Raw genomic sequence first — 25700 nt, 5'->3', positions numbered from 1 at the left:
AATCGTCTACTGCAAGTACTTCTCGATTTATCCTGATAGCAAATGAAAAATTTTTATAGGGTTGGACTGATGACTCCATACTCGATGGACGAGTTAATTCTTTTATTTTTTGTGTGGAGCATGTGAGACTACGTGAAGCAAAAGTATATCACTCATTAACAAATGGTTCTGGAATTAAGCTAATTTCATTAACTTAGTTTTAAAAGAAATATTTAAGATTATTCAAATCAATTTCTAAATTAAAACAACTGTTTAAATTATCTTACTGTGACACACGTTCTTTAAAAAAAAGTGCATGTTTTTTTAAAAAAAAAATGCACGCGTATAAACACTTCATAAATATGATAAGTAATTTTGGCATTTATAGTTAAATTGATAGTAATTTTTCACGAGAAATCGACTTCTATAAAATTAAAATATGCAAATGTGCATATTTAATACTAGCAACAACTAAAAATTTTTTATATACCGAATGTGATGAGGACCTCTTAAATCTACAAAATTTATGGAATACAATAATTATATTATATTTAATATGTAAACAATTTATTACGCTTAATTACACATGCTTTAAAAAATGTCACAGTATATTTGATGTTGTAATTCTTCTTGCATTCATCTCAGTAAGCTTGAGACTTAAGAAATCAATATCTTTAATTAATTATGTCCAACTCAAACACCCTAAAAGTAAAAGGAAATGTATACATAGGAAGGAAGTTGGAAATGTGATCTTATAAATACCGAGAGAAAGGTAGCTTTAGACCACAACTCATAACAAAAATGGAGAAGCAATCACTAACTATTATTGGTGATGAAGAAGTGACAGTTCGTAAGTCATCAAAATTTCATCCAAGCATTTGGGGTGATTATTTTATCCAAAATTCCTCGCTCTCTTATGCGGAGGTATGATCTATAACCTTCTCACATTTATTCAATGTTCTTCACGAAGTTCTTAAAATTTAAAATCTGGTTAGTGGAGACATTAATTACCTGAGTACAAATAGATAGTACTGATCAAGTAGGTATTGTTGGTTGTATATCTAATAATTTTGATTATGTAGGAGTCCACCCAAAGGATGATAAAGAAAGTGGAAGAATTAAAGGTGAAAGTAATGAGCATGTTCGAGGAAACTAGTGACATATCACAACTTATGAATTTGATTGATTCAATTCAAATGCTTGGATTGGACTACCATTTCGAGAATGAAATAGATAAAGCACTAAGATTGATCTATGAAGTTGATGATAAGAGCTATGGGCTTTACGAAACTTCTCTAAGATTTCAATTGCTTAGGCAACATGGATATCATGTTTCTGCAGGTAACGCTAAAATTATTATGCTATTTATACTTATGTTGTTTTTTTTGTAAAATGAAAAAAATATATATAAAATAAAATTGGGCATATCATGATAAACAATATCTGAGAAAGTTAATAGGCTTTTATTATTGTAATATATTTAATTTTGGTATAAAATTCTGATATGCTAGATAGAAAACTTTACATATTTATTATAATGAGAAAATGATGAACAAAAAGGAGTCAATGTGATCATATTGGCAAAAAGTAAATTCGCCAACGTCTAGGTTTAAGATTTATTTTTATTAAGATGAAAACTTGCTTTCGTACACATTATTCCAAAGAGAAAGAGGATAAAATTATCATTAATTAAATAGTTTGCTATAGTATACTAATAACTAATCATTTTTATGAGAGATACTACTGATTTCTTACCCACTCTTGTAGATATGTTTAACAAGTTCAAAGATGACAATGGAAGCTTTATATCTTCCTTGAATGGAGATGCCAAGGGATTATTAAGCTTATATAATGTCTCGTATCTTGGAACACATGGAGAGACTATACTTGATGAAGCCAAGTCTTTTACAAAACATCGGCTTGTATCCTTATTGACTGAACTTGAACAATCTTTAGCTGCGCAGGTCTCTCTTTTCCTTGAGTTACCACCATGTCGAAGAATCAAAATTCTCTTGGCAAGAAAATATATACTTATTTATCAAGAAGATGTGATGAGAAACAATGTCATATTAGAACTTGCAAAGTTGAATTTCAATTTACTACAATCTCTTCATCAAGAAGAACTGAAGAAAATTTCAATGTAAGTAAATTTAAATACTTCTTAGAAATATTTTTCCAACGTATCTGAATACACTCCGACATTATAACCATCACATCTGCTCAAATATCATTTTGTAAATTTAACTAGACATTTGGAAGGAATTTAAAAATGGTTATTTTGTAGTTAATAGAAATTTTTAGTATATATTATTTATATGAATTTTAATTTTCATACATTATGTTAATTGGTTACTTCTATTTTCCTAATTAAAAGTTTTTTGCTTTTTATTTGTATTTCTGATTTAAACTAATTGTTTTACTTTTTTTGTATATATTTTTTTGTTCATGTTATGACGTATTTCAAGATGGTGGAATGATTTAGCACTTACTAAATCTCTAAGTTTTACTCGTGATCGAGTTGTCGAAGGTTATTATTGGATTCTTGCTATATATTTTGAGCCACAATATTCTCATGCACGAGTGATTTGCTCCAAAGTGTTCTCTCTTCTATCAATTACGGATGATATCTATGACAACTATAGCACATTGGAAGAGTCTACACTATTAACTGAGGCAATCAAAAGGTTAGCTTCTCATATATCAAAATTCTAATGGTTTTTGGTTTCCTTTTATATGTTGTCGTAGTTGTATTGTGTATCCACATGAAGGAGTGAAATCTTGTAAAACAAGTCCTACTTAAAATGTAAGAAATAATGTGAAATAATAGTTTAGCATATTCATTCTTTTGTGAATACCATGATCGTGTTTTTGCTTATATTTTCCAACATTTAGGTGGAATCCTCAAGCCGTTTATTGTTTACCAGAATACTTGAAAGATTATTATCTCAAGCTATTAATGACTTGTGAAGAAATTGAAGAAGAGTTGGAACCCAATGAGAAATACCGTATGCTATATCTTCAAGATGAAGTATGTTGATAGGAATGGCTTATTTTATCTTTAAACTTAATAACTAAGTTCGTTTCCCCTTGATTTACTTAGATAAAGGCTCTGGCGATATCTTATCTTGAAGAAGCTAAGTGGGGTATCGAGCGACATGTGCCATCACTTGACGAACACTTGCATAATTCGTTAATCTCCTCTGGGTGTTCTGCAGTCCCTTGTGTCTCTTATGTAGGTATGGGAGAAGTGGCAACAAAAGAGGTATTTGACTGGCATTCTAGTTTTCCCAAGGCTGTAGAAGCTTGTTGTGTGATTGGTAGACTCTTGAATGATATAAGATCACATGAGGTACTCATTTTAGACAATTCCTTTGGTAGAATATAGTTTAGCAACAAAGTTTGACAATTCCACTTAAATGTTTTTTTAGCTAGAGCAAGGGAGAGACCATACCGCATCTACAGTGGAAAGTTACATGAAAGACCATGACACAGATGCAAAAGTTGCATGCAAGAAGCTGCGAGAGATAGTAGAGAAAGCATGGAAGGATCTAAACAAAGAGTCTCTTAATCCAACAAAAGTACCTCGACTTATAATTGAAAGAATAGTCAACTTTTCAAGATCAATGGAAGAAATATACAAGTACAATGATATGTACACAAATTCCGACACTAAGATGAAAGATAATATCTCTTTAGTGTTGGTTGAATCTTTTCCCGTATAAGAGTCTGACTTCTTCAATAAGTCATAGTGAGCAGAGCATGTTGAAGATTATTAGAGGCAACCGTCACACTGTGACGATGCTCAACACTCGGTCAATGTTTGAATAAAGTATAAGACTTGCTTAATAAAATTTGCATTTTTTACTTGGGATATATAACAAAATCTGTAAAATACTGAAAAATGGCGAATAATTATAAGGGAATTTTTCGGAATTTTTGAAAATTTTTCGGGAATTTTTCGGAGCTCGTATGAACGAGTTAACGGGGACAAAAATGGGGTCCGGAAAAAAGCCTGTTTAGACGACCCTGTTTAAATGAGGAAAAGTTTTAATTTATATTTCCTTTTCCATTTTTCTTTTTTCTTTCTTTTTCTTTTTTCCCATATTCTTTTCCTCCTGCGTGCCGACCCTTGCCCAAAACCTTGCGGCGATTTCTCCCGAGCCCTAACCGGCGCCGAACTCCCTCTCCCTCTTCGCGTACAAAATCTCTCGGCCAAGGGCTTTCCCTTCTTTCGGTCTCAACCCTCTCGGCGCGAAGTTCCCGTGCCCTAGCCAGCCCCGGCCGACCGGCGACTTCCCCTCCTTTCCTTTGGTCCGACGAGACATCACCGGCACTGGAGCCCTAGGTTTTCCCTTCTCCTTCACCACCTCGCGGCGACTCCTTGCATTGCCTTGCCTCTTCGTTTGCTGTCGCCGAAGGTGTGCCCTTGCCGGATCCCTCTGCCGAAGTGTCGCCGCCGCACGTGACAGCGCTGGTAACACTCGAGCCAACACAGCCGCTGACCCCTCTTCTAGCCTCTGCCCCGACTCCAGTGGTGCTATCCCTGTGCCTTAATTCATGACCGCCGCCCCTCTGCTGCAATTTGGCAGCACAACCACCACTGGTGAGCCTTGTTTGCCGACCTCAACAGCCCTTTCGGTGACTGCTGTTTGGGGTAAGATGTATATAAATATTGAATTAAATCCATTGTTTGTTTGGTTGCATTGGATTGATTTCGTTCAGGTGAGGTGTTAATGGTGGATGGAGGATAGATTCATCATGGGTTTGGTTTCGGACCGGAGAAAATAGTGCCAAATCCTTTATTGTGTTTCTGCTCGACAGTGCCGAAGACGACACAGAGCTATGCCGTAGTCGGATCTTGGAGGTAAGCTTCGGTTGTTGATTAGGATTTATGCTTGATTGGTTATCGATCTTGATTCTTCATATGATCCGGACAGTGAAGAATTTTCAGCAGCCAACGTCCCTTAATGGCAGCAAGTTCCAGCCAGCAACTCTTTGGTTTCAGTACAAACCGGTGGCTGTGAATTAAGGTAAGGAACATGATTATGATACATGTTGATTTAAGTAGGAATTGGTACATACATAATTGCTTATGTGTTTGAATTAGATGATTGATTATGTAGATGTGTAATCACGTGTAAATGGAATTAAGTTTAGATTCTTGATTTAATGGTGGATTGTGGATTAGGTTTATGTTATTAAGTTAATTAGGGTTTGCCCCTAATTTGGTATAAGAGATTTTTATTTAGCTATTTATAGGAATTAGCTAAATAAAATGTATATGTATTGGTGAAACAGGACTTTGACACAAGACGAGCATCTCGATGTTGGATTTGATTGGATTGAACCTGCTTTTGGAGGCGGGTACCTCTTGACTTATCTTTTATGATATTGTCATTGGATATGTATAGTATTTTATAACTACATGCAATGAACATGTTTGCCTTTGGTATGTCACTGTTTGATATCCATAGCATGTTAGGTTTGTCACCTGTGATGTATCCGTGATTATATCTCGTGATTTGTTGCCATGATTATCTTGTTACCATGAGTATCTTAGTTTCTAGAGTGACATACCATGCTTACTGAGGTTAGGACTAGGATTTGGATTGTTGTTTCTGGCCTGTGTATCTAGATTATCTGATACTTAGGTTTTTGTGCCATATCAGATTTGTGTACCTCTATTTGTATATCATATATGATTCGGGTGTTTAGACCCTGATTCTTTGATCTGTGTATATTGTTGGTACATATGCTATGGAAGAGGGATATGATTTGGGTCTAGGTTGTTATACCTTAGAGGACTTGTATACCCTAGATCCGTGAATTTGACTTACTGATACTGTGGTACCCATATTATGTATATATGGATTTTTCTATGCTGATCAGGATATTCCATACTTATTATGTTCAGGACATAGGGTTATTGATATTCTATCTGACCTGTGTACTCTAGATCTTGGTATGTGACCATCGCTTTTACAGTACCCATTTTGTATGTATGGATATGGTTATGTTGATCAGTTTTTGCCATGCTTAGTGTCATGCATCATGATTGCATGCTGTGCGATAGTCGACTCCATTGTCGTTGAGCACATCGCCAATTACATGGATCTCCACACACCACCGCTCATGGGTTAGTGGTCGATTCGGGCAGAGTGTGTTGCAGCAGGGACTTTGTTTCGTTGGTCCGCTCATGGGTAGTGTGACACAACGTGTTAGCCGGCAGGGATTCCCGTCATCGTGTACTGGGAGTTGAGAGCATTGAGCTCCCCATTTATGATTTTGGGTCACGGGACAGGAGTACTCCGACAATCCCGTCCACTCGGTCACTCATGAGGAGGTGACGCAGAGTGCACGGTGTCACAACCCTACCCACTCGGTCTCGCCATTTGTGTGTGAGATGATTGGGCGTCGGGGTGACCGGGACGCATCATTGACATCATATGCATTGATGCATTTATTTCTTGTGATTGTGTTTTGCTGCTTTGTTGCATTTGGTTGGATGCATATGTTTGACATGCATGTAGGAACTTTCGGTTTGATGACCCTTTTGTTTGGATAGGAGTTCTGGTGAGTAACTTCCTTAGTTACCTTTCAGTTTTGCATTTTTCCTAGATATATGATTAGGAAGCTGTATTCCATGTTTATTGCTGTTAGATATATCTTACTAGGCATGTCTATTGGTATTCGCTGAGTTGTTGAACTCACCCCCGTGGACTCTATATTTTTCAGGTACCAGGTTATTTATGGTGTCGCTTGGAGCATCCTGTCTGCTGGTCCCCACGTCACATCAGAAGACTTATCGGTTTCACGTATGTTTTGTTTGTTTTATGTATCAGTTTGTTTAGCTCTGTACTCTGGTTTTATTTTTGGAGGGTTGATGTTGTTGTGTGGTATTTTGTATTTGTTATTGGTTGTGTAAGCCTAGCCGGCTAGCAGTTTTGTGTTTTGGTTTTGGTACAGCCGAGTAGGCTGCTTTATTTTTAACTGCGTGGTTGTGTCAGCCAGAGGCTGAATTTGATATTTACTGCGTGGTGCTTATTTTCTTTTATTGTTATTATTCCAGCCGCATGTGGCTGAGGTATATAGTGCTTGTAGAAAAGTTTCAGATTGTCCGCCGTACAGGGGAGATGCTGCCGAAATTTCTTCGGACAGAGACTCCTCTGGGGCGTGACAAAATCATTAAAAATTTTTACCTTAATTACTATGTTTTAATCAATTGGATTTGTGTAACAGTTGAATGAAATATTAAATTTAGACACCTCTATCACCCACATTGACGTTGTCTTTTGACTATTTCAACTAGTTCACTATACCTCTCTCCCTCAATCCTTTCCACCATCACTTGTGCTCCCCTCACATCATGGTTCTTTCAACTTAGTTGGAGACCCAAAGAGTAGAAATATCTAAATACTTGTTTTGAAATTGACTTATGAAATTCATGTCTATATATAAAAAAAAATAAATCTGTTATCTTAACGGTCTCCTTAGTACCGGCCCCACATATATAGAAAAAGGTAAATACATGAGGTACACAAGCGTTAAGCGTATGATGGATTAACCCCCAAATCGTTAGTTTCAGAGAATCAACCCATGACTAGAAATAAAGTCTATTATGATATTTTCTTAGCACCACTTAATTTAAAATATCATTATAAAATTTTTTTATTGGCACTTATTAAAACAAAGGTTTATAAAAATAAAATATCATATTAGAGCACCTATCATAACAATCACTAAACACACCCTAATTTTTCTCTCTCAAAAATATCCTTAGATAAAAAATCTAAATGCCCTTTTTATAAAATTTATATCTCCCTCCCCACTTTCTCCTTCCTCTGCCCGTCTCTTTTCTCTCTTTTTTTTCCCTTTATCTAAACCCTAACAACCTAATATCTCCCAAAACTTTATTTTTGTAACAAATCAAACACGATGGACCATGAAGATCCAATTCCACGAACAATGTAAGTTTTTTTTTAATTTTTTTTGCGTAGTATAATTGTATATTTGTATTATTGCAATTTGAACTGTAGCAGTCTGAAAATTATTCAAACACGCAATGTTCGATCATACAAGGCCAAACACTTTGAGCAATGTTTGACTTTTAGACACTGAACATAACGAAATATGTTTGGTTGATTGATTCCGAACATAACTGAATATGTTCGGTATCTTAGTTCCAAACATGTGAGTCATCTTCGTCCATTTGTAGTCGAACACTGGGTGAACAATACTAATGCATATTTTTACATTTTGTAAAGTTATATTTGTAATGTTATGATATTTTCTTATTTTTATTAGGAATCAAATATATATTCTACGGAGGGTAGTGTCATTGATCCTATGAATAATGAGATAGTGATGGATTATACAGTGGTGTTCACTATGAATGAATGTTTTGAATCTCGTGATTCACTAGTTGCTTGGGCACATAAGGTGGCAAAGGCGAATAGGATGGTTGTTGTAGTGAAAAGGTTAGACAGTGCAGATAGTGGGAGAAGTGTTCAGTTGTTTTTAGCATGTGAATGAAGTGACCAATATTGTCAACCCAAAGAGAAATTTTCTAAAGAAAGATGTGAGAATGTGAAAGATGAAAAGAATGTGATCCGAAAAGTAAGGAGAGACTTACTAGAACAAAGAAGTGTGATTGTCCTTTTTTAATTAAAGCTATGCAAATATCCATTGACGGGTCATGGGTTTTGAATATTGTTTGTGGCGTGAATAATCATCCTTGTGCATTGTATTTGGAAGGTCACTCATTGACTAGACGTTTATCACGTGTTGAGGAGGAGTTGGTGGTTGAATTGTCAAAGAGCCACAGTCGACCAAAAGACATATTGAGCGTGTTAAGGGAGAGATTTTCTGAAAATAAGTCGACAATGAAGACTATTTACAATGCACTACAAAAGCATAAAATAATCAAGCATAGAGGTCGATCACAAATGCAATACCTTATGGCAAAGCTAAAGGAGTATAACTATTTCTACCATCACAGGCGGTGTGAGAAAACTGACACTGTGAAGGATATTTTCTTTGCTCACCCGATGAGTAGTGACCTATTGCATGCTTTTCCAAGTGTATTGTTGATGGATTGTACGTACAAGACAAATTAATATAGCTTACCACTATTTGAAATAGTTGGTGTGACGTCAACGAACATGACATTTTGCGTTGCTTGCTTGTATTTGGAGCATGAGACTGAAGATGACTATTTATGGTCATTGCATATCTTGAGGTCGTTAATGGATGACTCATCTTTACCCAATGTAATTATAACCAATTGAGAGATTGCATTGATGAACGTGATCAAAAGTACTTTTCTCACTTCAAAGCATTTATTGTGTTGGTGGTATATTAATTGGAATATATTGGTAAATTACAAAAAGGGATTTCGCACCAAGGAGAAATGTGATTCTTTTATATCTTTGTAGAATGTATTGATGTTAGTTGAAAATGAAACTACATTTTATGAGTTGCTTAGGAGATTCCAATAATATTATTCAGACCATTCAGATGTTGTTCAGTATATAACAAATCAATGGATTCATCCTTTCAAAGAAAGATTTGTGTCTTGTTAGACAAATAATGTCATGAATTTTTTCAACACAACAACAAATAAGGCCGAAAGTGCACATGTAAAATTGAAGAGGCAACTTGGATCGACCCACGGTAACTTTGAGACATGTTGAACTAAAATTCACTCTTGACTTGAGTTATCTCACACTGCAGTCAAAGATTCATTTGCAAAGAGTATTAATGTAGTCCAACATCGATACAAACCATTCGTGTTCATGTTTTTGCGAGGTGTAGTTTTAATTACGACTTTGGACAAGATTTTTGATGAAATGAAGGGTATAAGTGCGACTATTGTAGATTTGTTGTTGTGTGGTTGTGTATTACGAAAGACATGTCGTTTACCTTGTGCACATGAGCTTGCCGGATATACTCGGGTGGGCATGTCAATCCCATTAGAAAGTGTTAGCAAGTTTTGGAGAAAGTTAGATATGGAGGCTAGTAAGGGGATTGATGTTAGATGACATTAGTGATCGATGGTTTGAGGTAGTTGGTGATGTTAACATGATTTTTTCAATAGCGAATGATTCACAGAGATTATTAATGTAAGGAGATTGAGAGAGATTGTCAATCTGACAACAACCTCAGCTAGAGGTAAACACTCACCCTCGTGGTCGACCCAAAATTTCGAAAGCTAAACAAATAAAATCAACCAAGCATGACCTGAGTGCTTTTGAATATGTCGAGTCTATCAAAGATAGTTGTTCGCTAGTGGAAAATATTTTAATTATTAGTGGGCTGACATTTCCACAACTTGTAAGATTGTCTACAACAAGAAGGTGTTGGTGCAACCTTAGGTCAAGGTTGACCTGGTTGACCCGACTCGAGTTGACTTGACTCGAGTTGTATTTTGATGTTTGACTTGGGAAGATTGTTGATGCAACCTTAGGTCAAGATTGACCTAGTTGAGTTGCATGTTGATGTTTGACACTCGTGGAAGAGTTGTATTCTTGATGTGAGACAAGAATAGATGGTTGGGAGATTATTGGTGCAACCCTAGGTCAAGGTTGACCTGGTTGACCTGAAAAGTCCAAGTATGGAGACTTGGCAAACGGAAAAGTCCAAGCAGGGAGCTTGGCACGCGAAAAGTCCAAGTATGGAGACTTGGCACTGGAAAAGTCCAAGTACGGAGACTTGGCACGGGGAAAAGTCCAAGCAGGTAGCTTGGCACGCGGAAAGTCCAAGTATGGAGACTTGGCACGGGGAAAGTCCAAACAGGGAGTTTGGCACGGGAGAAAGTCCTGGTGAGTGAAGCCAGGCAGTCGGAAAGTCCTGGTGAGTGAAGCCAGGCGGTTGGAGAAAGTCCTGGTGAGTGAAGCCAGGCAGGGGAAAGACCTAGTGAGTGAAGCTAGGCAGTGTGGAAATCCTGGTGAGTGAAGCCAGGTGAAAATCCTAGTGAGTGAAGCTAGGTGAAAGGGAAAGTCCTGGTGAGTGAAGCCAGGTGAAAGTCCTGGTGAGTGAAGCCAGGCAGTGGGAAAGTCCTAACTGGGATGTTAGGCAGTGTGGAAATCCTGGTGAGTGAAGCCAGGTGAAAGTCCTGGTGAGTGAAGCCAGGCAAGGGAAAATCCAGATGGATCAGGGATGATCGGACATCTGGTGTTGAGGAAAGTCCAAGTAGGTCAAAGGGATTGACCGGACACTTGGCAGGGAGTTCTAGCAGGTCAAGGGAGTGACCAGATGCTAGGGATGAAGTACCAATAGGTCAAGGTTGACCGGATATTGGTTTGGAAGTCTTGGGACTTGGTTTGGGCCAAACCCAAGCTCTGGATCGGTCACCAGACCGATCCAGTGATACTTGTTTGCTCTGATCGGTCTGGTGACCGATCAGATACCGAACAGAAGCTCTCTGTTCGGTTACTGATCGGTCTGGTGACCGATCAGCAAGCGAACAGAGGCAAAGAGAGGCAGGCTGATCGGTCCACAGACCGATCAGGCCATGTCCTGATCGGTCTGGGGACCGATCAGAGACGATGTCGCTGAGAAAGCAAGGGTTGGGATCGGTCTGTGGACCGATCCAGCTGTGGCCTGATCGGTCCACAGACCGATCAGAACCCGCACAGAAGGTGGGCAGCTTTCTGTGAAGAAAGCTGATCGGTCTGGGGACCGATCAGAATAGGTCCTGATCGGTCCCCTGACCGATCCAGGCACTAGCCGTTGCGTCGCAACGGCTAGATTTCTTCTGTGTTTTCTTCGCTTTCTTCGCAGGTATAAATGAGGGCTACAGGACTTCGGTGAAATCTCTCCGTCCTGCTACTGCTTCTTCCTTCTGGAAGCTCTCTCCTGCCTGAAGCTTCTGCTTCTTCTGGTGCTCCGAGCTTTGCTGAGCTCAACCGCTGCTGAAGCTTCGCGTGAGCTTCCCCGACAGTGTTCTCGACTGGCTTGCTGTTGCATCTGTCCGTGAAGTTGCTACTTCATCCGGGACCCCAGTCGACGAGAAGGCGAGTTAGTGTTTGTACATTGTTCTTATCTTTCTACTTGTATTCCTTGTATTCTATCTTGTTGTTGCAAGTTATTGTGGCGAGGTTTCTCCACCCACAAGGAGTATATTGTATTAGCCGGTTCTCCGGGGACTCATCCACCGACGGATTGACCGGACTCGTCCACCTTACGGACACGCCGAGGAGTAGGAGCCCTAATCTCCGAACCTCGTTACATCCTTGCGTTGAGGTTTGTTTTTCTTCTCCTTAGTTTCTTTCTTGTATTTCCGCTGCGACTAACCTAATCGTAGGAAGAAACGCGAAAGATTTGGGGCGGCTATTCACACCCCCCTCTCTAGCCGAGTACAAAGGATCCTAACAAGTGGTATCAGAGCGAGGCCGCTCTTCGACGGATCAACACCCGGGGGAGCACGGGCTAGAGATGGATCTCTATGGAGAAGACATCACCATTCCACCCTTCTACGAATGCGGCGACTTCGCGTATTGGAAGGTAAGGATGAAGTACTTTCTTATGACTAACATAATGAATTGGTTTTGTGTACAAGAAGGTTTTACTCCTCCGGTGGATAAGGAAGGAAAACCACTTGAGAAGGAGGAGTGGACAAGAGAACAAATTCACAAATCCGAAATCAACGAAGAGGTAACGAGAATAATTGAATTTTCATTGCCTACTAACATCTTGTGTAAGATAGGTTACAACAATGCCAAGGAATTATGGGATAACTTGACCAAGTACCATGAGGAGAGCTCCACTTCAAGCCATGAAGAGGAGCCTAGTGAGCCAAGTAGCTCACATCATGGAGGGAGCGAATTGGGAGTTGAGGGCTACTCAACATCCAAGGAAGAAGAGGAGGAGAGTTCCTCTTGTTCAAGATCGGAGCAAGAAGAAGATTCTACCTCCGGAAGGGATGAAGGAGAGAGTCATCCATCCCAAACCCTAGGTAACTCAAGCATTTTAGTTTCAAATAAATTACATATATTATGCTTTGAGTGTAGGGAGTATGGACATTACAAGAGCAAATGTCCAAAGAGAGTTAGGAAGACTCCACCGGCGCCAAAGGTCAAGGTAGCCGGAGTCCCAACACGCAAAGGCAAGAAGCACGTGGTGTGCTTTCAATGCAAGCAACGGGGACACTATAGGAGCCATTGTCCGAGGGGGAGGCAACCTCACAAGGGCAAGAGACCGGGCACATCGATAGGGGGAGCTAAGGCAAACCCTAAGGTATCTTTTAAGGCTCATTCGTGCAAGTCTAGTAAGATACATGCTAGTAATTTTATTGCATTAGTCAATAATGATAAGCATGTTAACACTAGAAATCAATACATGTGCTTAGGTGCTAAACATGTCAACCTAGATAGGGATACTACTAGGAATGCTAACCCTAGGATTAACACTTCTAAGGTTAAGGAAAACCTAGGTAGAAAACCCAAATCAACTAGACACATGCCTAGGAATGCCTCAAAGAAGAATGACAAATCAAAAATTGAGGTATTAGAGAAGGAGAATCAAGTCTTGAGGTCAAGACTTGATACTTTGGAAAAGGCTCTTAAAAACTTGGAGAAGTCATCTCTAGGGTTTAAGGGTCAAAAACCAATGTCCAAGGACAAAAAGGGTTTGGGTCACAAACCTAAGTCCCAAATGGTCAAGCCCACCTATCATAATGTTCCATTCGATTATGGAACAAAACCTAAGGCTAGGAAGACCATTACCAAGGTCACAAGGAGTCACCCCTATAGTTGACCTTGATGAGACCCAAATGACCAAGGCTTTAAAGCCTAAGAGGGTCATTAGGAGGGTTGCTAGGGAAGTCATCCCTAGTGAATTTTTAGTGAACCCAATGAGCTCAAGTAGGTATTGGGTTCCTAGGAGCATTTTCTCTACCCCATAGATGGGTTAGAGAGTGTCAACTCCAATAAGAAGGGTAGTTAACCCAACTTTGAGGAAATTGACACTCAAGGAGCATTTTCAAGGTTTTTGGGAACCTTTGAAAATGAAATGGAATAATCTTTATCATTCACTCCTTGGAAGAGTAAAGTGTGCCAAAGTGAGAATATATTAATCTTACTTTAAATTGACACAATGTGGAAAAACCTAGAGAAATATCAAATTTGGATTTTTGATATTCTCTTAGGTAATCAAGGCAATCCGGGCCTTAAATTAGAAGTGCTACTCTTGTAGAATTTTAAATGGTATAAATCAAACAAGAGATCAAGAAATGCCAATTTGGGTTTTGACATTTTCTTGGAGCACTTTGGGCAATCTAGGATTAGGACTTAAGTTAGCTAAGTGATTAAGGATACTTAGATAGGGAATTTAGGTATTTTATTTGTGCTAACTTGCCATGATTGGTTGCCATATGCCATGCCATGACATCATATTTATTTTATTATCATTTGAAATATCATGATAATGCTTAGGTTATCTATATGTCATGTGTTAGTTTAGTTTCAAACTTTATGCCATGACATCATGACATTGGCACATGTTTTCATTTATGTTATTAATTTATGCCATGTCATCATCTCTTGCATTAATAATCAATGAAATTGATTTAAGGATGAAAAACACATTTTGATATTAAGATCAAATTTGTGTTTAGAAAATGCATGAGACCCTAGTCTAAGATACCTAAACCCATATCTCACATCAAATTGACTTGAATGTGATTTGATACACCTTAGATGTGTGTGAGATATTAGGATCATGAGTTAGGATCAAGGTACATAGTTCTTGTACCTAGATGAGCCTAATTCAAGAAATGGGGATCATAGGGAAAGCTTGTGTACAAGTCATGTGCATATAGCCCTAAGATTGTGGTCCCAAATTAAAGGTTTAAAATCATTTTGAAATTGATTTGAAAAACCTTGATGAAGCTTTCCTAGTGATAGCACTCATCATTGAACATTGTGATACAAAACTGACTTAACTTTGAACTATTTCAAAGTTTTCAAATTTTGTATCAAGATTTGAAAATGGAAACTATTTTCATAGAAAATTATTTTTCCATGATAGTGTATGATATGAGGAATGTATCCTCAAAGTTTCGTAATTTTTCGAATTTTCTGGAATTTTCTAGGAGTTTCTGAATTTCCGGAAGGGGAAATCAGAAATTCTGATTTCAGTGGCTGGATCGGTCCGGGGACCGATCCAGGGAAGCTCTGATCGGTCTGCGGACCGATCCAGAGTATTGTGGATCGGTCTGCAGACCGATCCAGTGAGTTCCAGTAGCACTGCGATCTGGTGAAAGGCTGGATCGGTCTGGGGACCGATCCAGAGGGGTTCTGATCGGTCCGGGGACCGATCATGGCGTGCCAACCTGCTGAATTTCAGCTGTTGTCTGAAATTTCAGTTATGGAAGTTGTGATTTTGATTTCTAAAGGTTTGGAACTCTCAAAGACATTGTTGGTGCAATGGTCAAGGGGGAGTTGACCTTTAAGGGGGAGTTTTTACCTAATTGTCAAGGGGGAGTTGACTTTTAGGGGGAGTTTTTACTCCTTAAAACTTTTGAGGATTAGTGATATGAGATTATCACTAAGTTGATTGTTGAGTTTAGTATCAAGGGGAAATTAAGAGTTTCAATGAAAGGTATGGGACTTTCATTAGGAAGAAACTTTTGACCTTGATATCCTCCTTTTACTTTTTGATGTGTGTCAAAAAGGGGAGAGTGTTTATTGGAGAACCCAAGTTAGGTTATCGGGTTAACCTAAGCTAGGGGAAGAATGTCAAGGAATGTTCAAGGAAGAACATTGGAATTCTTTTTGATGTGTGTCAAAAAGGGGGAGAACTATTGGAGAACCCAAGTTAGGTTATCGGGTTAACCTAAGGGGAGAATGTCCGGAGAATGTTCAAGGAAAGAACATTGGACATTGGAAGATGGTTGGAAAACCTAAGTTAGGTTATCGGGTTAACCTAACTTGATTATAGTTTTGTCAAACATCAAAAAGGGGGAGATTGTTGGTGCAACCTTAGGTCAAGGTTGACCTGGTTGACCCGACTCGAGTTGACTTGACTCGAGTTGTATTTTGATGTTTGACTTGGGAAGATTGTTGATGCAACCTTAGGTCAAGATTGACCTAGTTGAGTTGCATGTTGATGTTTGACACTCGTGGAAGAGTTGTATTCTTGATGTGAGACAAGAATAGATGGTTGGGAGATTATTGGTGCAACCCTAGGTCAAGGTTGACCTGGTTGACCTGAAAAGTCCAAGTATGGAGACTTGGCAAACGGAAAAGTCCAAGCAGGGAGCTTGGCACGCGAAAAGTCCAAGTATGGAGACTTGGCACTGGAAAAGTCCAAGTACGGAGACTTGGCACGGGGAAAAGTCCAAGCAGGTAGCTTGGCACGCGGAAAGTCCAAGTATGGAGACTTGGCACTGGAAAAGTCCAAGCAGGGAGTTTGGCACGGGGAAAAGTCCTGGTGAGTGAAGCCAGGCAGTCGGAAAGTCCTGGTGAGTGAAGCCAGGCAGTTGGAGAAAGTCCTGGTGAGTGAAGCCAGGCAGGGGAAAGACCTAGTGAGTGAAGCTAGGCAGTGTGGAAATCCTGGTGAGTGAAGCCAGGTGAAAATCCTAGTGAGTGAAGCTAGGTGAAAGGGAAAGTCCTGGTGAGTGAAGCCAGGTGAAAGTCCTGGTGAGTGAAGCCAGGCAGTGGGAAAGTCCTAACTGGGATGTTAGGCAGTGTGGAAATCCTGGTGAGTGAAGCCAGGTGAAAGTCCTGGTAAGTGAAGCCAGGCAAGGGAAAATCCAGATGGATCAGGGATGATCGGACATCTGGTGTTGAGGAAAGTCCAAGTAGGTCAAAGGGATTGACCGGACACTTGGCAGGGAGTTCTAGCAGGTCAAGGGAGTGACCAGATGCTAGGGATGAAGTACCAATAGGTCAAGGTTGACCGGATATTGGTTTGGAAGTCTTGGGACTTGGTTTGGGCCAAACCCAAGCTCTGGATCGGTCACCAGACCGATCCAGTGATACTTGTTTGCTCTGATCGGTCTGGTGACCGATCAGATACCGAACAGAAGCTCTCTGTTCGGTTACTGATCGGTCTGGTGACCGATCAGCAAGCGAACAGAGGCAAAGAGAGGCAGGCTGATCGGTCCACAGACCGATCAGGCCATGTCCTGATCGGTCTGGGGACCGATCAGAGACGATGTCGCTGAGAAAGCAAGGGTTGGGATCGGTCTGTGGACCGATCCAGCTGTGGCCTGATCGGTCCACAGACCGATCAGAACCCGCACAGAAGGTGGGCAGCTTTCTGTGAAGAAAGCTGATCGGTCTGGGGACCGATCAGAATAGGTCCTGATCGGTCCCCTGACCGATCCAGGCACTAGCCGTTGCGTCGCAACGGCTAGATTTCTTCTGTGTTTTCTTCGCGTTCTTCGCAGGTATAAATGAGGGCTACAGGACTTCGGTGAAACCTCTCTGTCCTGCTACTGCTTCTTCCTTCTGGAAGCTTTGCTGAGCTCAACCGCTGCTGAAGCTTCGCGTGAGCTTCCCCGACAGTGTTTTTCTTCGACTGGCTTGCTGTTGCATCTGTCCGTGAAGTTGCTACTTCATCCGGGACCCCAGTCGACGAGAAGGCGAGTTAGTGTTTGTACATTGTTCTTATCTTTCTACTTGTATTCCTTGTATTCTATCTTGTTGTTGCAAGTTATTGTGGCGAGGTTTCTCCACCCACAAGGAGTATATTGTATTAGCCGGTTCTCCGGGGACTCATCCACCGACGGATTGACCGGACTCGTCCACCTTACGGACACGCCGAGGAGTAGGAGCCCTAATCTCCGAACCTCGTTACATCCTTGCGTTGAGGTTTGTTTTTCTTCTCCTTAGTTTCTTTCTTGTATTTCCGCTGCGACTAACCTAATCGTAGGAAGAAACGCGAAAGATTTGGGGCGGCTATTCACACCCCCCTCTCTAGTCGAGTACAAAGGATCCTAACAGAAGGGAGAAGCAAAAGATAATGACATCTATTTTTTTTAATACATTTTAATAATTATTAATTTTTTCAGATGCAATTATTTTTTTATATCACTTTTGAATAGATTATTCGTCATTGTACACATTCAACTTCCACTATTGGTTATATTGATCAACTACCATCTCATCTCCACGAGTATGTTGTTGGCACTAAAGATGTGGCGAGTGATGGTCACTGTGGTTTTCGTTCCATTGTTGGCCAACTTGGTTTTGGTGAGAATGTATGGTCAAGGGTGCAACGGGACCTTCTTGAGGAGATCACACATTTCAAAATATTATATGAAGAAACATTCAATGAAAATGATCGTATTGGAGAAGTAATGCACATGTTGAATTGTTTTGATGAAGTAGTGTCACTCTCACATTGGATGACTTTGCCAAAAATGGGTTACTTTGTTGCATCGAGATATAATGTTGCCCTAGTTAGTTTGTCTGCTCAATTATGTTATACATTTCTCCCTCTACTGACTCTCCTAGTTGAGTCTTCAAAATGTATTTGTATTGCACATGTGAATGGAATCATTTTATTCAAGTACATTTATTTTTAGTTCAATAATATATATTTCTTAATTTATAATTTGTTACATTACTAATTTTCCATTTTTCGTATATAGGTTTTTTTACGCGAGGGTCATCCATTACCTCTCGTTGTTCACAAGTGGTATTGATGTCATTTTCCATGCACAGCAAGATGTGATATTGTGTATATTCATCAACTTGCATTGTATAATCATATGTTAGGAAATAATAGCCTAGTTCATAGCATAGACACTGTTCATTTGGATGATCATTGTGATTGTTATTCATTTTGGATGATCACTGTTTGACTTGATAACCATTTGGATAATCATTGAGATTGTATTTATTTGGATGATCACTGTTAAATTTAGAAAAGAAAATGTTATTGCGTGCTAAGTGTAAACTATTCATTTTGGATAATCACTTTTTTATTTAGAATGAGTTGTGACCATGTGTTCATGTGGGCAGAGTGCAGGTGTGAGTTGAAGGTGCTCCCATTTGGTTGAGACTTGAGCAGACTTGATTGTGGTTATGGGCAATAGTCACTGTAGTTCACTTTTTTTATGTGTCTCAATGTTCTTTATGTTAGGACTAGTTGAGCTCAATTGGTATCAAGCCTTGATCGATTATCCATCTTAATTGATCAGTTAATCGGTTTTGAAGGCTTATGTTTTCGCAAAGAACCCTTCTCAATCAATCATCCAATCGATTAAAGTGCTTTCTATTTTTGAATAAAAGCTCTGAATCAATTATCCAATCAATTGGAGAAACTTTCTATCTTTCGCACAATTAGGAGTTCCAATCGATCAACTGGTCGATTCGAGAGCGCTCTGTTCACACAATATGCTTCTCAATCGATTGGTTGGTCGATTAGGAATTCAATCGATCAATTGATCGATTCGATAGTGTTATGTTCACACGAGTATGCTTCTCAATCGATCGGTTGATCGATTGAGAATTCAATCAATCAATTGGTCGGGAAACTAATCGATCAATTGATTGATTCGAGAGTGATCTATTCGCGCAAGTATGCTTCTCAATCGTTCTACTGATCGATTCGAGAGCGCTCTATTCACGCGAGTATGCTTCTCAATTGATCGGTTGATCGATTGGGAATCCAATTGATCAACTGATCAATTTGAGAGCGTTCTGTTCACGCGAGTATGCTTCCTCAATTGGTTGATAGATTGGAAATCTAATCGATTAACTGATCAATTCAAGAGCGCTTTATTCGCACGAGTATGCTTCTCAATCGATTGAAGTTTTTTCAATTGATTAGTCAATCGATTGATATATTCTTTTGCTCGTGGGTCTTAGGTTTTAGCTCACCAATCGATTGACAAACTTACCAATCAATCTCAAGTACCTCATGCCAGATGAACTAGGTTCTCTGGACATTGTTTGCCTTGTATCTAGTCTTTCGACTTATAAGACTCCTTTGCTAAGATCCAGTCCTCGACCTTCTTGGACTTCTCTTGCCTTGCCTTTAGTCTTCCAACATGTAAGGACTTCTTTATGCCAAGAAAAATGTACCTTACATGATTTACATAGTGCATGTTGACGATGAGGATGCCTACTGGAAAAATGAACTTCAAATCTCGTCCGACAAACATATTCATATTTACAAACTCTAAATAATAATTTTTTACAACAAACATACTTCATATCAAACTACTCCAAGAACATATCGAAAATAGTTATACATGCAAAATCATATCAAAATGTATCCAAGATAGTTATACATGCAAAAGCATATCAAATGTATCCAATATAGTTATACATGAAAAATAACACAAAATAACCATCCTGAGCTAACACTAAATAACATCAAAAAGTATCCAAGATAGCTATACATGCAATATATAAAAATCTTCTCTCTTACACCCGACGCTTTGATGAACTAGGTTGTTCAGTCAACCCTTGTAATGCAGCATATGCTTGCTGCACCATTGGTATCACCTGATCTAGCATTAGACTCTTGTCATCAGAATCCCATCATTGCACTATCGGCTCAAGCAAATTGCATGCAGTCACGGCTCGCTCCCAAGGTTGAATAGCATCCGCACTTACCTTCTTGTGAACATAGGTCGATTAGTGTTGTGGGTTTTGCACAATCGGATGAGAGTACTTGTTGTACCATTGCATATACTCTATGGAACATTACCATGCAGGATCAATCAATGTACCATGATGAGCGTCTGACAATATATGGATGTCCCAAGCTACAAAGTACCCTCCAAGAACTCTCCACAAGACATTGTAATGGCCATGTGTATTACCTCTTCTTGCCCTAACAGGAATAAGAGGATATAGTGGAATAGTTTGTACATGTCCAAATTGCCTGAGCACGCAATCAGGATGGTATAGCTCCATAATTTCCAATGATCTTATGTAGCCATAGTAAAAAGTAACTTCAGGACATGGAAAGATATGCCTCATATCAACATATGGATCCCAAATGACCTACAACATATTCACATTATATGACGCTAAGTTAATTAAGTATACAAAACAAAAATAAATAAATAAAATAAGTTAACTACTCACATCATTAGGATTAAGCGAATCCAACCACTCTCTATATGCTTGTACACCTCCTAAAGATGCTCTAGCATGTGCCTGTTGTGACCACCTCATCATAAGTGGTTCTCCAACATTATATTGTAGGTGTTGGTCCTCTTGGCGGCCAGCAAGAGGGGGGTGAATAGCCTTGTAAAGAAAAATAAACCTTCCTCGAACTTTATAACTTTATAAGAACTAACACTTATATAAAAAATTAAGAGGCTTAAATAAAGAAAGAAAGAGGCACGAAAGAATTTACTTGGTTACAACTGGGAAGGTTGTTAATCCAAGGAAGTTGAAAGTGCACTAATATCTCTTTCAAGTAGAGAAGCCTCTTACAGCAGTTGAAGCACTCAGTTACAGAATAAGATTGAAAAAAAATGAATTACAAGTATTGTTCTGACCTTCTGGGATCAGGGTTGTATTTATAGCTTTGGTCGTGGCGCCTGAAAGGGTTTCAGCGCCTGAGGGGATAAACTTTTATCCCCATCACAATGGGATGCGACACGTCATGTTTCAGATAAAATCCTGCTAGAGCGCCCAGACGGGTTCCGGGCGCTCAGAGTCCAGGCACCTCAGATAGGTCGAGGCACCCCAAACTAGCTCACGACTCCCTGGACTAAAAAATCAATTTTTTTTATTGATTTTCAGTCCTCGTCTTCTGCTCTGTTTCCACTCGCATTGGTATGGGTCTTATACTCCGGCTCTGCTCACTTGGCTGATCTCAGCCATCTGGAATATGGCTCACCCGAACCCAACTTTAGGCCTTTGAGTAATCTTCCGCTTTGATTTCTCGTCCTTCAGAAGCGTTGCGCGCCTCCTTCTCATCCGCCCACACACTCTTCCGCTGCACCTCATCCCTCAGATGCACTGAGCCTATAGGCTCTATCTCTCGTGCCGTCCTTCTCGCTAGCTGCATCTTTCGTCCGACTTCCTGTGCTCCTAAGTTTTTGCACACTTAGAGACATGGGTTAACAGAACCTAACTTGACTTGGTTGATCACAACAAAACTACCTTGGGGTACTTACAATCTTTCCCTTTTTTATATGAGTAAACCCAAGTTAAGTTAGGGTAATCCACAAATAAATAATAGTTTTAATTTTTACAAGTAAAAGAATTTACAAGTAATGTGCAAAAAATTTACAAGTATAAAACTTAAAAATGTGTACTACCCTCTCCCTAGACTTGATCTTCACTACTCCCCTTTTTTATCACATTAAAAATGGAGTACTTTTAAAATGACTTTAGAAAAGTTAAATTAAAAGTCTAAGGAAAACCAAATTTTGAAAAAAAAAACTCCTTAAAAAAATTAACAAAGGTTGAACAGAAAAAATCTCTTTAATTTTAGGCAAAAAAAATTACATTTTGATAATTAATTCATAGAAGTTGTCTAACGATAAAATTTGTTTAAATAAAATTTCACATAAACATAACTTTGCTGAAATAACTTAAAATGATGAGAAATTTTGACAAACAATTTAAAGTATTTTTATAACTACTAAATGTTTAACAGTTAGTCAATTAAATACTTATTTCAATAATTGACTTCTAGGCTATAGCGAGGCACTAGGCCTTCTTGGATATTGGAATAACAACCACTTTCTAAACAAAGCCTTTTAAAGAAATTGAATATTTAATTTTCTCTTTGAAAGCCCTAAGTCTAAAAACAATCAATCTAAATATGTTTTTAGAATCCAAAATAGATTCCTTCCTACATGATTAATTAATAATTTCTTAGAAATATATTTCTATGATATTTTCCTAATTTGACCCTTATGATATTTGAGATACCAATTAACTCCTGAATAATTTCTAAAATTAGAAGGAATAAAAGTTGAGCATGCATGACTTTTCAAAATTTCTATTTCCTTTTTCAATTTTTCATTTTCTATTTTTTACTTTGTTGAAATCTTCTAATCGACAAGAACTAGCTGAGATTGATTTTAAATCCTTATTTTCTTTCTCTAATTTACAATAATTTTTTTATAATAGTTTTATGAACTGAAATAACTTGTCAGGAGGAAAAAACTTTACCTGACTTACCTTGTCGATTTCGTAATCTGAAGCTTCCCCTGAAGTACTACTTTCTTCTAATGTCGTTCCCCCTTCATCGATGCTCATTTCGAACGAGCTTGCTTCATATTCGTCTTCTTGGTGACTTGCTACTAACGCAATTCCGGTGAGGGCTTCTATCTCTGATTCAGATGACGTGTCGTCCCACGTCCCCTTTAGATTATACTTGGGCCGGGCTAGCTTCTTGTTCTTTTCCTTGTCCTTGTCTTTGCTCTTAAATTTTGGATAGTTATCTTGGAAATGTCCTTCTTCATTATAGTGGTAGCATCTTACTTTCCTTTTTATTTTTGTACCTTGCACTTAATTAAATTTATTATATTTAAATAATTTTTTAAATTTTCTTATCATTAACGTCAGTTTGTCATCGTCAAGTGATGTCTCGGAATCTGGTTCGTCTATTTTAGCCTTTAAGGCAATGTTTTGCCTTGATTCCTTCTTTAGACCTGCACATCTTAACTCATGAATTTCAAAAGTTAAAAAAAATTCTTCTAAAGTGCTTACCTCTAAATCCTTAAAGATGAAATACGCATCTACTAAGGTCGACCATTCCGGAGTCTTAGAAAATGCGTTAAGTGCGTACCTTAACGAATCTCGGTTGGTTACCTTTTCTCCAAGATTCGTGAGTCCGATGATGAGCTCCTTGATTCTTCAGTGGAGTTGTGTGATGATTTCACCTTCTTCTAATCGGAGGTTGCTAATCTAGTTCTGGAGCAGGTCCCGTCTCACTAGTTTTGCCTCCCAGGTCCCTTCGTATAGTTCTAGGAATTTCTCTCAGAGTTCCTTGGCTGACTCATAGGCTCCGATCTGATTGACTTTTTATGGCGGTAAGATGATTAGCAGATGGACCTCTGTTTTACCATTTGCTACGGAGTCGGCTTTCTCCTTCTTCATTCATTGATATTCTTCTTTGTCTTTCGAAACTACAAAATCATATTTCATAATTATTAATAATTCAAAATATGTTTTAAAAATACCTTCATCTTTTTCTTCCAGCTCACAATTCCCCCTCGAACTTCGGTGGGTTGATGTTCGGTCTAGCTATTCCGTGTGCTTCGTTCGACAGTTAGTCCTCCTGAAGCAAACCGGCTCTGATGCCACTTGTTGGTTCCCTTGGCGGCTGACTAGAGGGGAGGTGAATAGCCTTGCAAAGAAAAAAGAACCTTCCTCGAACTTTATAGCTTTATAAGAATTAATACTTACATAAAATAATTAAGAGGCTTAAATAAAGAAAGGAAGAGGCACGAAAGAGTTTACTTGGTTACAATCGAGAAGGTTGTTAATCCAAGGAAGTTGAAAGCACACTAATGTCTCCTTCAGGCGGAAAAGCCTCTTACAGTAATTGAAGAACTTAGTTATAGAACAAGATTGAAAGAAATGAATTACAAGTGTTGTTCTGACATTTTGGGACGAGGGCTGTATTTATAGCAATAGTCGGGCGCTTGGAAGGGTTCTAGGGGCCCAGGGGGATAAACTTCTATCCCTATCATAACAGATCACGTTCCCGATAAAATCTTGCTCCGGGCGTCCAAAACGGTTCTGGGCACCCCGGACCAGCTCGGGGCGCCCTGGACAGAAAAATCAACTTTTTGTTGATTTTCGGTCCCGGTCTTTCACTACATTTCCGCTCACATTAGTCCGGGTCTTCCGCTCCAACTCCGCTCGCTTTGGTGATCTCGGCCATCTGGAATAGGGCTCACCCGAACCTAACTTCCGGCCTTTGAGCAATTTTCCACTCCGGCTACTCGTCCCTCAGAAACGTTGCTTGCCTCCTTCTCGTCCGTCCGCGTACTCTTCCACAACACCTCGTCCCTTGGACACACCGAGCCCGTCGGCTCTCTCTCCCGTGTCATCCTTCTCGCTAGCTGCATCTTTCACTCAACTTCCTGTGCTCCTAAGTTCCTGCACACTTAGACACAAAGGTTAAATGCCAACAAAACCTAACCTGACTTGGTTGATCACATCAAAATTACCTTGGGGGTACTTACAGTAGGTTGTAAGGAGGCCTAGTTGTTGGGAAGTGTTTATATATATATGTCTACATGTGAGAGAACATATTAAATTCAAGGTAATTAAGTAACAAAACAAATACATATAAAAAATGTCTAATACCTCCAACAAGGTCAAATATCAAAAAATCTCTTTCACCCCTACCATAGATGCGAGCCCCAACTGTTGATATAGATGTACTAAAGTAGCAGCTCCCCATGCATACCTATGTATCATACCTATATCCTCCAAAAAATCCAAGAGGCCTATTGAGATCCGAGTACAAGTCTTGTCAGATAAAAGAGTGTACCCCATAACATATAGCAAATATGCCCTCGCTGAATATGTGTCATCATTAGAATTGTGACTAAAATTCTTGCGCAACCACTCTAATTTCATAGACGAACAATTGACTTATTAACTTCATCCAATGTCACACTGAACAATCGACTAATTGTTAATGAATGTCAGGTTTGTCATCGCTTGTAAGCTGCAATGGAATCCTTATCACCAGTAGACCAAGAAGACAATACACATCGTCTAAAGTGATTGTCATCTCTCCAAATGGCATATGAAAGGTATTGGTCTCTGGTTGCC

At 39.2% G+C, this 25700-nt stretch overlaps 1 protein-coding gene and 1 long non-coding RNA gene across 2 annotated transcripts; both read left to right on the top strand.

The window, feature by feature from the left end:
• The first annotated feature begins 780 nt into the window (after positions 1–780).
• Positions 781–3785, top strand: LOC121994705 ((+)-germacrene D synthase-like). Its single transcript, XM_042548649.1, has 6 exons — positions 781–903; positions 1062–1320; positions 1747–2119; positions 2872–3007; positions 3080–3328; positions 3408–3785. The coding sequence occupies exons 1-6, from the start codon at positions 781–783 to the stop codon at positions 3699–3701; spliced, it is 1434 nt and encodes a 477-aa protein (XP_042404583.1). The 3' UTR covers positions 3702–3785.
• A 694-nt stretch (positions 3786–4479) lies between these two features.
• On the top strand, positions 4480–4995 carry LOC121993826. The gene is made up of 3 exons (XR_006115430.1): positions 4480–4582; positions 4702–4843; positions 4917–4995. It is a non-coding gene; the product is annotated as an uncharacterized LOC121993826 (long non-coding RNA).
• The last annotated feature ends 20705 nt before the right edge of the window (positions 4996–25700 follow it).

The sequence above is a fragment of the Zingiber officinale genome, chromosome 6A (genome assembly GCF_018446385.1).
Source record: "Zingiber officinale cultivar Zhangliang chromosome 6A, Zo_v1.1, whole genome shotgun sequence".
NCBI classification, from domain to species: domain Eukaryota; kingdom Viridiplantae; phylum Streptophyta; class Magnoliopsida; order Zingiberales; family Zingiberaceae; genus Zingiber; species Zingiber officinale.
This window is presented reverse-complemented; position numbering and strand designations above follow the sequence as displayed.